This window comes from Vicia villosa, linkage group LG1, assembly GCF_029867415.1.
Source record: "Vicia villosa cultivar HV-30 ecotype Madison, WI linkage group LG1, Vvil1.0, whole genome shotgun sequence".
Taxonomy (NCBI): Eukaryota; Viridiplantae; Streptophyta; class Magnoliopsida; order Fabales; family Fabaceae; genus Vicia; species Vicia villosa.
In genome coordinates, this window is record NC_081180.1 from 50486575 (window position 1) to 50500477 (window position 13903).

Here is a 13903-nt window from a genome sequence, read left to right on the forward strand (position 1 = left end):
TCCTGACCACCACGTGATCACTCTAATTACAACTGCTTAGACACAAGCTAAGACTTCCTAGAGTATCCTGATCAACACTTGATCACTCTAGTTACTTACAAATTAATGTAATCAATTCAAAGAGTATTACAAATTCTTCTGAAAAGCTATAATCACAACAGTGATATTTCTCTTAACGTTTAAGCTTAATCTCACTAATATATTACAACAGCAAATGTAGTGAGCTTTGATGAAGATGAAGTTTCTGAGCTTTGATTTGAACAGCGTTTCAGCAAGTTAATATTCACAGAAATCGTCAAGAATTGGTAACCTTGCTTCTCATTAGAACTTCATATTTATAGGCACTTGAGAAGATGACCGTTGGGAGCATTTAATGCTTTGCGTATTCCGTACAGCATTGCATTTAATGTTTCACGCTTTTGTCAACTACCTCGAGCCTTGTTCACGCTGTGTCTACTGACGTTGCCTTTAATAGCTTCCAACGTTCCTTTTGTCAGTCAACGTAGCCTGCCACCTGTACTTTCTTCTGATTTGATGTTTGTGTATACAACGTTTGAGTATCATCAGAGTCAAACAGCATGGTGCATAGCATCTTCTTGTCTTCTGACCTTGAAGTGCTTCTGAGCGTGATACCATGAGAACTTCAGTGCTTCTGCTTCTGATCTCAAGTTCTTCTGATGCTTCCATAGACCCATGTTCTGATTCTGCCTTGACCATCTTCTGATGTCTTGCCAGACCATGTTCTGATGTTGCATGCTGAACCTTCTGAGTCAAAGCTTCTGAGCGCTGATTTGTGCATACTCTTTATATATTTCCTGAAAAGGAAATTGCAATGTATTAGAGTACCACATTATCTCACACAAAATTCATATCCTTGTTATCATCAAAACTAAGAATATTGATCAGAACAAATCTTGTTCTAACACCTTTATGATTAAATAATGACGGTGCACCCTATTCAAGGTCATTATCGATTAAGCTATTAGGGTTCATCGACTATGAGGTGAAAATTTTGAATTTCAAAAAGCCTCTAACCGATAAGACGTATATTGTAAACGATTATGTAGTCTATTTTCAGCCTCCTTACTCTTTTGGGGCCTTGGCATGCATTTGGCTTGGTCATTTTCTTTTAACACTCATTTTCTTTCAATATTACACCCTTGGCTAGATACTTGCTTTGAAAATATTGCGTTTATGAGCCTATGATAGGTGCCCAAAAGGCGTCCATGAATAGGCGTCCATGAATAGGCGTCCATGAAACTCAATGTTTTATAACCCGAAGATCTGTCAATGAGGCGATCTATCTTAGGAAGAAGATACAAATCTTTAGAACATGCATCGTTGAGGTCAGTGAAATCAACTCACATACCCCACTTGTTTGATGCCTTTCTCACCAAAACCATGTTAGCAAACCACGAAGGGTATTTGACCTCTATTATAAAACTGGCGCTTGTAAGGTTTTTAACTTCCTCGACAATGGTTTTTCTCTTTTCCTCACCAACTTTGCCCTTTCTTTAAGACACTGGCTTAACTAAGGGATCTAAGGCTAGGCAATGACACACCACTCGTGTATCTATGCTAGACATATCTGAGGGCACCCAAGCGAACAAATCAATGTTCTTCCTAATTAGATCGGTCAAATATTCTTCTTCAAATTCGGACAATGAGGTTCCCAACTTAATAACGTAGGGGCCAAATTTATTCTTCTTTCAAATCTTTAGTTGGGTTAAGCCTTTCAATGTATGCCTCCAACCTATGGTCCTAGCATGTTGTATCAATGTTATCCATTTTAGGACAAGGGATGGAAACTATGGTGAGGGATCCCCTCGTTACTTCCAAGCTACTTAGATAACATTCTTGGGCGGTCACATGATCCCCTCTGAGTGTACCCACACCCCCGTTTGATAGTGGACATTTTAGACTTAATTGGATGGTGGACAAAACCGCACCAAGAAGGTTGGGAGCGGACCTTCCTATGATGATGTGCTTGGAAGATGTGGTGTCTATTACAAGATACTTCACCTGATGGTTTTGACACTCGCCTTTAAGTTGAATGTTGTTTCGAGGGCGAGCTTAGGCGTTTATAATTAATAAATAAGAAGGAATATAGAAGTTAAAGAAAGAAAAATAAAAATGATAGTCACTTTTTTGAATATTCTGCTATCTGAAAGTAATAATTTTTTTCTTCATATAAATCAAATATTTCTATATGCAACTACAATGAAAATCAAATTTTGAATCAAAGAGAATCACAACAAACAGTAAAAGTGTAAAACTCACCCTCAAAATCAACTGATGAAAAAAGAGACATTTACAAAATATAATATTCTGGACCGACCCAATCATTCCAATTGGGCCAATCCACTCTTTGTCCAAGGCATTCTGGTCCACACACGCGACAGCCTTCCCCGGCCCGCTCCGGGCAAACACAAGACATGACCGAGCACGCCAAAGCCTCGTGCTCGGCAACAGCCAACTCGCGCGTTTCCTGGCCTAGCGCCTCGCATGGGCCCTCAAAAAGTTGAGTCCTTTCCGCATAGAACAATCCTATAAATAGCCCTCTAGCCCTAGAGGGCAAGGTAATCTCTTTTTCACCCAAAATCTCTCACTTTGTTGTTGTACCTTGTTGTCCAAACACTTACTTTGGCATCGGAGTGCCTTGCAGGTACAATCACCTTTTTCTCCTCCAACCGTTCCGGATTTCAAGCTTCACCGTTGCCGGCCACTTGTTCTGCTGGGAAAGATCATATAATATAACTCATGTCTCAAATATAATTACTCCTTAAAAAGGAACCTATGAAATAAAAAAAAAAATCTTTGTCATTGCATGAATATTAGAAATACGCGTGTAATATAATAACAATTTTAAAAATAAATTAAAACTAATATAAGTGTTGATATTGATTTCGAACAAAATATATTTCTTTCTAGAGGTGTGAATGTTATAGAAGTCATTACACACCCTTTAATTCACCACCATAGAATGAGTCATTTTTTTAGCATCCAACCGCTATGGTTTCATCAAATCAAAGGGTCACCTTGTTGATCAAGATCATGAATAGAGTTCCAACAATCGCCTTCACCATAACATGAAGTAGACACATACGTAGTGATGACGCAATGATTGAGTAAGAGTGAAATCATGGCAGTGTCTGTAATGGGAAAAAAATGTTAAAAAGCATAATCATTTTACGCATTATTATAACACATTTTTCACTTTACAAGATATAAATATAAATAACCTTACACAAATCTTTGCTATTGGGTCACACACCTTTCAGCATCACCAATTTTGCTCAGCTAGTAAACACCAGAATACCCTATATTAGCTCCCACGTACCTTTCACAACCCATTATGGACCCCTCCAACCTTCTCCTGTTTCTCACTGTCTCCTAAAAAAAACTTTATAATTTTTAATTATGCACATTTTTATTTCTTATGATTTAATTAATTACAATACAAAAAGGTGAGGGCTATATATAAAGGCAGTGTTGGTGAGACTTTTACTTTTGCATTAGTTTGAAAGACTTTACAGTATTGTTGTGTGAGTTATTATGGGGAGACAACCTTGTTGTGACAAACTTGGTGTGAAGAAAGGTCCTTGGACTGCTGAGGAAGATAAGAAACTCATCAATTTCATTCTTACAAATGGACAATGTTGTTGGCGCGCTGTGCCTAAACTCGCTGGGCTTAGGCGCTGTGGGAAGAGTTGTCGGCTTCGTTGGACTAATTATCTTCGTCCTGATTTAAAGAGAGGCCTCCTCAATGAAGCAGAGGAGCAGCTTGTTATTGATCTTCATGCCCGTCTTGGCAACAGGTAATACAAACACAGACACCAGACACATATTTGATGATGCAGTATATATTTATCTCTGTTTCTCTTATTCTAATTTCAAAATATTATTATTATTTTGTATTTTAGTATGCAAATCCTTCAACCAGCATGGTTTTCTTGAGGTGTAAGCAATTGAATATTTGCATTCTTTTCAATATATTAATAATATATATTTTTTAATATGATATTCTCTGTGTGTAAATGTAGAGATGATACGTTAATCTAATAATGGTTTTTGATATATGATTGATTGTTTTCACAGGTGGTCGAAGATTGCTTCGAGATTACCAGGAAGAACAGATAACGAGATTAAAAATCACTGGAACACTCACATCAAGAAAAAGCTAATTAAGATGGGAATTGATCCCATTACTCATGAGCCTCTGAACAAACAAGCATCATCCAATGATACTTCATCCCCTGCAGAGAATTTGTCACAGCCTGACAATAACCATGAAGTGAAGGAAACTGATGCAGCTGTGAACTCAGAAATGAATTCAAGCTCACCCCCTACAGAAAATTCTTCTGGAGAAGAATCTCTTTTGCTAGATAGTCTCTGTAGTGATGATTCTCTAATGAATAGCCTATGGTTAGATGAAACACCATTGGTGGAAGCACTTTGGGAAATGGACATAACACCTATAGCAAAGACAGAGACAGAGCATACAAAAACTGAGATGAATTTTGTGCCTACTTGGGAGGATAATTGTGCTTGGTTATTGGATTGTCAAGACTTTGGTATTCATGATTTTGGATTTAATTATTTCAATGAGATAGAAACTCTAGGGGCAAAGGAAAATCAACATTAGATTATATGATGAATAAGTAAGTATATTTGGCATGTGACAAGAAATACCATGAGCTCAAATTGAAGCTTGAGTTTTATTTAGTTAGTATTTCAATGAGTTGTTCTTGGTGAGCAAAATCTAAGAAAAAATTGATAGCAAACCAAAAATCTTGGAAATGCTACATAGTAAATATTTAATTTGTTTTAATTGGTGTAATTTTATGTGTATTCTAGAGACCAAAAGAAACATGGACAAGTGTCAAAGTGATATTAGAGGATTCTAAGTCTAACACCTATATATTGTACAAAGATGATTACTTTGAAAATAATGGTAAAATCTTATGTGATTATTTATTCTGCTATCTGTTGTGTTATCTTCATTTTTCTATTCTCTGTCACATTAGATGTTGAGGTGCATTTGCTGATGACATGATAATATTTTGACATGTTATTGAAATGAAATACAGGCTAGGTAGTGCCATACATACTGATTTATAACAGTGATAAGCCATGTGCGCATCCTCTGCTCTAAAATATGTTAGTGTAGGGTTGGTTCCATTCTACAAGATTCAAAATCAATTGTAAAATTGATTTGGAATGTTTTTGAGGTGTTTGATTTTTTAAAATTAATTTGTAATGATTTTGAGGTGTTTGATTTTTTAAAATTGATTTACTTAAAATTAGAATTTACGACTTTTGTGTCAAAAATTGATTTTAATTGACCAATTTATATATATTGAGTAAATTATATAAATGAAGGGAAGAAAATAAATTTTTTTTTTTTTGGCATAAAAGAGGGCTGTCTAAAAGTTTGGAGAAAACTGAAATTATTTTTTAAGAAACTAAAAAATTTAAGAAACGAGATTCCACATTATTATCAACAATTAAAATATTTTTTATTCATTTTTATGAATTTGAGATAACAAAGATTTTATATAGTAATCGCTACAATTTTTTTTTGTCTCTTATCTATATTTCAGGATTCATTTTAGTCTCTTACCTTTTAAAAAGATCAAGTTGATCCCTTATTTCTTCAAACCGTATTATGCATATCTGCCTCGTCATATACATTTGACAATCAAGGACCATTTTAATGATTTTAATGGTTTAGATATATGAAAATTGAAAATAAATTCAATTTTTATTTATTAAAAAAATACAAAAGCTCCTCCAGGAGTCATCACTGCTGGTGTTATTGGTGGGTTTCCTTTCTTGACTTTAATTATACCATAGTTACAAGTTGGAAGAAGTGCACTGATGATAGTCGAAGTTGACAGAACCCATGATGCAACATTGCTTAAACATATCAACAACTTCCTCATTTTTAAAGTTCTGTACAAAACCAAATATAACAGAAGTCCATGACACCACATAAGGCTTAACGCCATCTTCAATCATCAACCCGGAAATTTGAAATACCATTGTTTTATCACATTTCTTAGCAAACCTAAAAATCAATGCATTCCAAGTCACCACATTCGGAATCGCACCCATCGACATCATATTTTTAACCAAACCCATCGCCTCATTTGGAAACCCTTGTTAATCATACCCAAAAACAACAACATTCAGAGACACCAAATCCTTCATATTCATTCCATCAAACACCTTATGTGCATCTTCAACTTTAGCATTCTTAGAATACATAACAATCAACGCACTTGAAACAAAATCGTCAATCTCAAACGAACACTTTAAGATCAAGCCATTTATTTGCTCTTCGTAGATTCCATAAAAGCTGCAGCGAGCACATGTGCCGATGAGGGCGATCCTACGACGAACATTCGTTGAAGGAATTTTGTCAAACAATTTTTGGGCAATGAGGAGTTAGCCACAATTTGCGTATCAAATTCATATTCAGAGGTTCCTCACAGTGCACTTCTTTACAAAAACAAATATTTAATTTCAAACAGACAATCACATTGGAGGATGTCTCCTCGCTTTTCCATATTTTGCTGGCAGGTAGTTTCTTCACCACTCCTATCATTAGTCAAGAGACCGCATGTATGACAGTTGTACAATACTTGGGGTTTGTTGAGGAGAAAGTAATAGAGGATTTTAAGACTATGAGGGGTGCTCACTTTCGCCTATCTTAGTCGTGTGATAGGTACGATGAGCTAGTGCAACATAGTATGTATAAGGAAACCGCTAGGGTATACATGCTACATCTGGTAGGATGTATTATCTTATTGAATAAGTCTCATGTATATATCAATGTGAAGTACATGTGGCTGTTTAACAACCTAACGCATTGCAGCTAGGCATGAGGGTGTGTTGCATTGACGGTTCTATATCCTGCACTTAGAGGGGCAACCATTTTTTAAAAGAAACAACTTGCTAGTTATATGAGTTCGTTTCAAGTATAACTAAATTATCATTCTTATTATGTTAGTTCTGTTTATGACACTATTTCTGGTTATGTGAGTCTTTGTTATTATGCAGTGCTGGATATACGAGCATTTCTTGTCCATTTGTGATAGGCGGGTTATTGTTACCACTGCTGGGTCCCCACGGGCCAAGAGATTAAGGGACAGACATGCACACCCATAAGGTGTTGTAGAGTACATATGGAGTATTAATGCACCGATTGTAGACTATGTCATCTGGACACCCTACACTGTTCATAGAATGGCTGAGGAGGCTGATGAAGCTATAATTTTTTCTAGTTACCTATGATAAAAGGGGTTAGTGGCTAGACATTTACCTGAGAGGTGTATGCGCCAGTATGGATATGTCCATGACATCCCACGACCAGTCCCTACAATTCCATATGAGGGCATTGATAACTGGTTTCGTGGTAACATTATGAGTTCTACACGTGTCATTAAAGATCGTGTAATGGTGGTTCAGTTCCCTATGGAGTGTGTGGATGGGTATTTGGAGTGGTTTGAGACTATATCACACCCTTGAATTATCCCACCTATGCAGCGTGGAGATGATGCTAGACCATCTCATGTTGGATCTTCACATGATGGATCTTCTCATGCTGATGTTGGAGTACCTTCTGATAACATGGCGTCGCTTCCACATGATGGAGATGACGCTTTGTGCTTGCAGTTTGGCACACAGGTTTGTAGTTTGGCACGCAGGAAACACACATAGCCTGTGGGGGACCTATTTAGACATTATTATTCTTTTTATGTATTATTTGTATATTATGTGTAGTACTACTCATACATTTCCACAACACTGTTTATTATATAATATTTTTCCACTTCCATTGATGCATGATGGACAAAACTTAACATTTGACAAGTTGTTACATAATTTAGGGTATGTTTGGATAAATAAAACTAAGGAATAGAACGGAATATAAACCCTATTCTATTGTTTGGATATTTTAAAACGGAACGAAACTAATATCTCACTCCACTATTTGGAAATTAGACGGAGCAAAAAGCATTATAATTTTTTATTTCATTTTTACCCTTACAAACACTTAACAAAAGGAATTAATAAATACAATGTAATGTTCTATGCTCGTTCAATTGAAGCACTAGATATGACAATATCATATACTAGTAAACTATACAATGTAATGTTCTTTCTAAGAATTTTTATAGTAAATCAACAATAATATACTACTAATATAATAATAGTAAATCAATTCTGAATTTTTATACTAATAATAAAAAAGAAAATTTAAATACTACCAGATGATTATAGACGTTTCAACATCTTAATTATGCCGTCCGCATCTCTAAAAATAGTCGCATCAAATTTGATTGGTCCTTTAGTTAGCCTACAGTGATATGATTTACACATAGCTTTTAAGTTTCCATCTGTCTTCAACTCAATAAAGTTGTATTTCACTCTTTCATCAGTATCAATCTAGTCTTTACAAAACTTGATCTTTCTCTCCTTTCTTTTATCCGTGTGGGCAACAAATCGTTCAACTTTGATATCAAGACGGTGAGACATGCGGTGTTTGTCGGAACTCGAAACTCTACGGGAGTTTTCTCTCTCTTGAAGTACACTTTTGTCTTAGACAAAAACTAAGGAAGATGCATTGTAAGATGTTATTTTGAACAACACCACATGACCCCTATTTATACAACTTTGGAGTCAACCAGATTTTTCAAGTATGGACTAAATATATGGTAATTTCAGAATTTTTTTTAAAAACCGATATCATGAAAAAATTCGAATATTTGTAAAATTTCAAAGCATCTGATATTTCGCAACTATCCAATATTTCATCTAAATTTTTTACCATCACAAAGACAACCTAGACATTTATTGAAATATGGAGGATGCCAACTTTAAAAATAATAGTGGCAAAAAGATTCCTCTTATTGCAACGGCCGAAACAGAGGTGCGCAATCCAGCAGTCCGGGTCAAGAGCTAAGGGTTCATGTGTCCTGCTGAGAGAAACTATCAAATGCAATATCAATATAAAAATATTTAAAGATTGTGCACTGACTCTAAGGCTATGGTTGGGAGTTTGGAAGGGAGGGGAGGGGAAGGCTTCCGAAAACGAATTTTTAAAAAAATATAGAAAAATATTTGAGATTTTTTGAAAAAATAATTTTGTTTAGAATAATAAAAGAGTCATTATCATTACAAAATTTTTAATTTTCAAAATAATATAACAACCTAAAAGATATTTGGAAAATTTATGTAAGCCCTCCAAAACCCTCCTTCAATACAATTTTTGAGTTCTCCCATTTTATAGGGTTTTTGGTGTTATGAATAAAATCAAACACTCCAAAATCCTCATACCCAAAATCTTTTTATTCTTTTCACTCAATTCTTCTTATTTTCCAAAGCCCTTCCCTCCCCTACCCTCCCCTCTAAACTCCCAAACATAGCCTAAGTGTAAAACAATTGTACACATATATTTAATAGATTTTTTTTTATATTTTTCATATTATTTCAATATTTTAAAAATAAAATTAAAATTTATTATAATACATGTCTCTCATTAAAAATAATTTATAATGACATTGCATATTTTTGAGAAATGATAAATTTAATTTTATAGAGGTCTTTTTGTTTTTTAGCTTATTTTTATATGGATATAAATAAGATGGAGATACGACACTCCACTATCCCATGAAGTAGAAGCTTGAAAACTAACGCAATAGACTGTTTGATTATGGAATTTGAAATTTTTTAATGTGTCTGTAGAACTAGATTATAAATTAGTGGTTGCCGGCATCGCATTCGCCGATAATTCAAATCTTTAATTATATACATGTACTCATGTAGTGTAGCTAATCTGTTAGCAAGAGTGACATATATTTATTAGTCCATAAAAGTCATATCTAATTATGAATTAAAATTATTTTGATAAATAAAATATTTAAGTTTGTTGTTGTAAAAAGAAAGACTTAGTTAGAGAGTGATAGATAAGACTACGGTTTATTTTTATTTTTATTTTTTATTAAAAGTAAAGTTTTAAAAATTGAGTTGAAATTGATGGTTCAACCAATTTAGTAAAAAATGAGCATTTTCTATAATTATACTACTCTAGTCTTAAATCTACTTTTAATATAATAAAGTAGAATACATATGAAATCCTATAATTATCCCTCTAATCACCATTTTGAGGGTGATAAACGGGGACATAGATGTAATTGCATCTCCCTTAATATTTTAATTAATAAATAAATTTTTTAATCATTTTGTAACCTTTCATTATACACTTTTGGTATACACGTGAAATTTTTTTCTCAAAATTACTGCTCTTTCCAATGCATTAGGCGGCTATACTCATTTATTACAATTCATCAAGCGTGCAAATTATGTTTAGGGTTACATCCATCGCCCTTTCACATTCATCCTCTATATTAATTCCCCCATTCCATCCCCCTTTCAATCAGTCCATCCCTCCTTCAATTTCCATAGCCCTTCCTCATCAATATTCCAACTGTTCCTCAGGTTTCTATTGGAGAAAAATGTCTCGCATAACCGATTTCAATTTTCATTTGTCTATTTTAGTGTTCTTCATAATAGATGTTCTTCGTCAGCTAAATTAATCAACCGTTTTTATTTTTTTTAATGTTTTTATTGTTTTTTTTCCTTCAGATTTTGTGATGTTGATGGTGGTGATTTTTTCCTATGGATATCATTTTTTCTCAAGAGTTTGGCGTTTCTGTTTCAGAAAATCTTTTTCATATTCTACTGTTTTATTTCAATTTTGTTTATGAGTTTTCACATTTGATTTTATTTGAATACAGTATATTGAAATTTTATCATTTTTTTTCGAATTGAGATAGGAATTGTAATTTTGTGGATTATCTTTACAAAAAAATGTAATCTTTTTCTTTTTTGATGTGTTAGAAATGGTAGAAAGTCTATTTTGTTCTCATCGATTGGATTCCGAACCGTGATATTGGAGTTTCGTTACTGTTACGATTTTTCGTTGTAGATGTGGTTGGAAGTTTCGACGGCTAAACAGTGATATTGGGATTTCATTACGATTTTTGTGGCAGATGTGGTTGAAAGTTCTGATGACGGGTAAGTGTATTTTGGTGATATCAGGATTTCGTTTATAACAATCTATTCATCATCCAATTCAATTGAAAAAAAAATTTCAAATAAACAAATTCCAATTTCTTTTACAGAACAAACAGTTTCCTAATGGAGAATCAAGAGACAAAGACAGATTTATTTTTGTTTTAATATTAGTTAAAAATTTGTATATTTTGATGATATTAATTTGTGAGTTATGTCAGTATAGATAAAGGCGGCCACATATATCCCATAGTAACATTCAATTTTTTATTGGCAAGTAAATTGTCTCTAACAATGGCAGTGTTGTATATCGTGATATAGGTTCTTGGTGCCATCCATGTCGCGCCATGTTCCAGTATTTCTCAACAACGGATTATGTTGATGGCGAATGATGGACAGTAATTGAAAGCAACCGATTATGCGTCATGTTCCAGTATTTCTCAACAACGGATTATGTTGATGGCGAATGATGGACAGTAATTGAAAGCAACCGATTATGTTGATGACGAATGATGGACGGGAGTTAAAAGCAATGCAGTCACGAAAATGTTAAAAGATTTAATGGTTTTGACTAAAAATAACTTGATTCATCTGTGTGTTTCATTTTCATTTTTCTGAGAATGAAAAAGATTTGGGGAAAACATGTGAGATGAGAAACTTATTATTATTATGGGTTAATAGTAATTCACCCCCCTGTAATGTTAGCGAATTTTACTTTTCCCCCCTCCCTACCTTTTGGCAACGGTTTTTTCAAAAAAACCGTTGCCAAAACCTGTCTTTGGCAACGGTGAGGGGGTAAACCGAAACACACTCATATTACAGGGGGTAAACTACTATTAACCCTATTATTATTATTATTATTATTATTAATGAAATATATTTAAAAGATCAAATCTACTAACAATATAAGATAACTAATACCTCTGATAATTACATCTAAATAAATCCTAAATAAATCAATAGATTAACCATAATTTTGAATTATAAATTGTTGCAATGTCTTATCTTTATGTGTATGTTTCCTCTCATATTTCATTTTTGATTTGCAGTAATGTATAACTGATTTAGATTGATAGGTAGTCAAATGTGTTTTGCTTATTCCTTTTATTTTATTTGAACATGGCTAACAATCGGGGCTATATGTTGTTGTGAAGAAGGAGAAAAGGTTCAACTGAGAGAGAGGTCAGGGAGTAAAAATTATATAGTAAAATATTGTATAGTTGAGAAGGTCTTTGACTTCTAAGAAAAAGAAGAAAAAGCCATTTTGTTCAAATTTATTCAAATAATATCAATATAAGAAATGTAAAGCCCCTGTTAATTACATTCTAATTATAATTAAATCAATAGATTAACCAGATTTTGAGGGCATAAAGGTCATTAAGTATTTTAAATTATTAAACTAAATTAATCAAAATAATAAAATTCAATAACAATCAATAACTAAGAAGTTTGAAATATTACATTTAATGAGGCCAATTAACATCGATACACTCATTATTACTCACAATGCATTCATATACCAGATTTATTTCCTTTTTTCTTGAAACAATGTATCGATGCAATTGGATTGGGGAAGATAAATTCTCAGGAACACGTAAAGCCACCTCCCTTACCAAAGCAAACCCTAAACCCTACCATTATAAGTATTACTTCATACACAGTAGATCATTTCATCCGAACCATCTCACGCTACATATCATTTCAAAGGTTTCATTATTTAGTTTTTCATACGATAAAAAAGGCACCATTGTTCATGCTTCCTTTCCATTCCCATTGCCGTTGTTACTGCTTTCTCTCTCCTTTTGTGTAGCTACATAAAATATATATCATGCACTTATTTATCATTTCACCATTTAAAATATTTTCATGCATAATTAGCCTAGATGACATTAATTATGTACATTATTACACAAAACTATAGCTATCATTCCCTATATAACATTAATTACATATATTATTACATAAAACTTTAACCATCATTGCATATTCAAATTATGTATAGTCATTATTGCATTAATTATTTCGTTTATTTTTTATTCCATTACATGTGTCTCTTCCTATTACAGTAAATCTTTTTATACATCCTTACCTTCATCATTAATGTCTTTCTGAATTATGATACATTGAAAAATATAACAAAAAAATTTTTATTTTAATGGTGATTATTTATCTTTCTATAAACCTAAATATACGACACTTCTGCATTCTCTTTATTTTTAATTACTAATTATATTTGATATATAAAAAAAATTAAAAATTATTGTATTCAAAATTAGAAAAAAATATTCTATATATAAATTTGATATATATAAATTTGAATATTTATCAAGTTAACGACATATACATAATATACAATTTATATAAAAAAAATTAGAAACTTTGTTTTTTAAAAGGTTTATTTCAATTTGTTTATAATTAAAAATCAAAATATAGTAAACAAATAACTTATAAAATGAAATACGTGAATACTAAATCATTAAAAATAATACTCTCTCCGTAACAATTTATAAGCAATAAGTTTCTCTGTAAAAATTCTGTACATTGAAAGCATTCCAAAATATACTCCGTAACAATTTATAAGCAATAAGTTTCTCTGTAAAAATTCTGTACATTGAAAGCATTCCAAAATATACAAGACTCAGTGTAGCTTTTCAATCCATAAAATCATAAGATTTTAATTCATAAAAACATAAGATTTAAAAAATATTTAAAAAATGTGACTATTTCAATTAATTGTAACTTATTTTTTATTTTAAAAAATAACCTAAAACCTACTTCAATATTTTATTCCCTTTATATTTTTTAATCGCTCATACAAAAG

General features: G+C 32.7%; 1 protein-coding gene across 1 annotated transcript; it reads left to right on the plus strand.

Moving 5' to 3' along the window:
* The first annotated feature begins 3289 nt into the window (after positions 1–3289).
* Positions 3290–4981, plus strand: LOC131605867 (MYB-like transcription factor ODO1). Its single transcript, XM_058878168.1, has 2 exons — positions 3290–3818; positions 4099–4981. Exons 1-2 carry the CDS (start codon positions 3556–3558, stop codon positions 4643–4645), a joined length of 810 nt encoding a protein of 269 aa, XP_058734151.1. The 5' UTR covers positions 3290–3555; the 3' UTR covers positions 4646–4981.
* The last annotated feature ends 8922 nt before the right edge of the window (positions 4982–13903 follow it).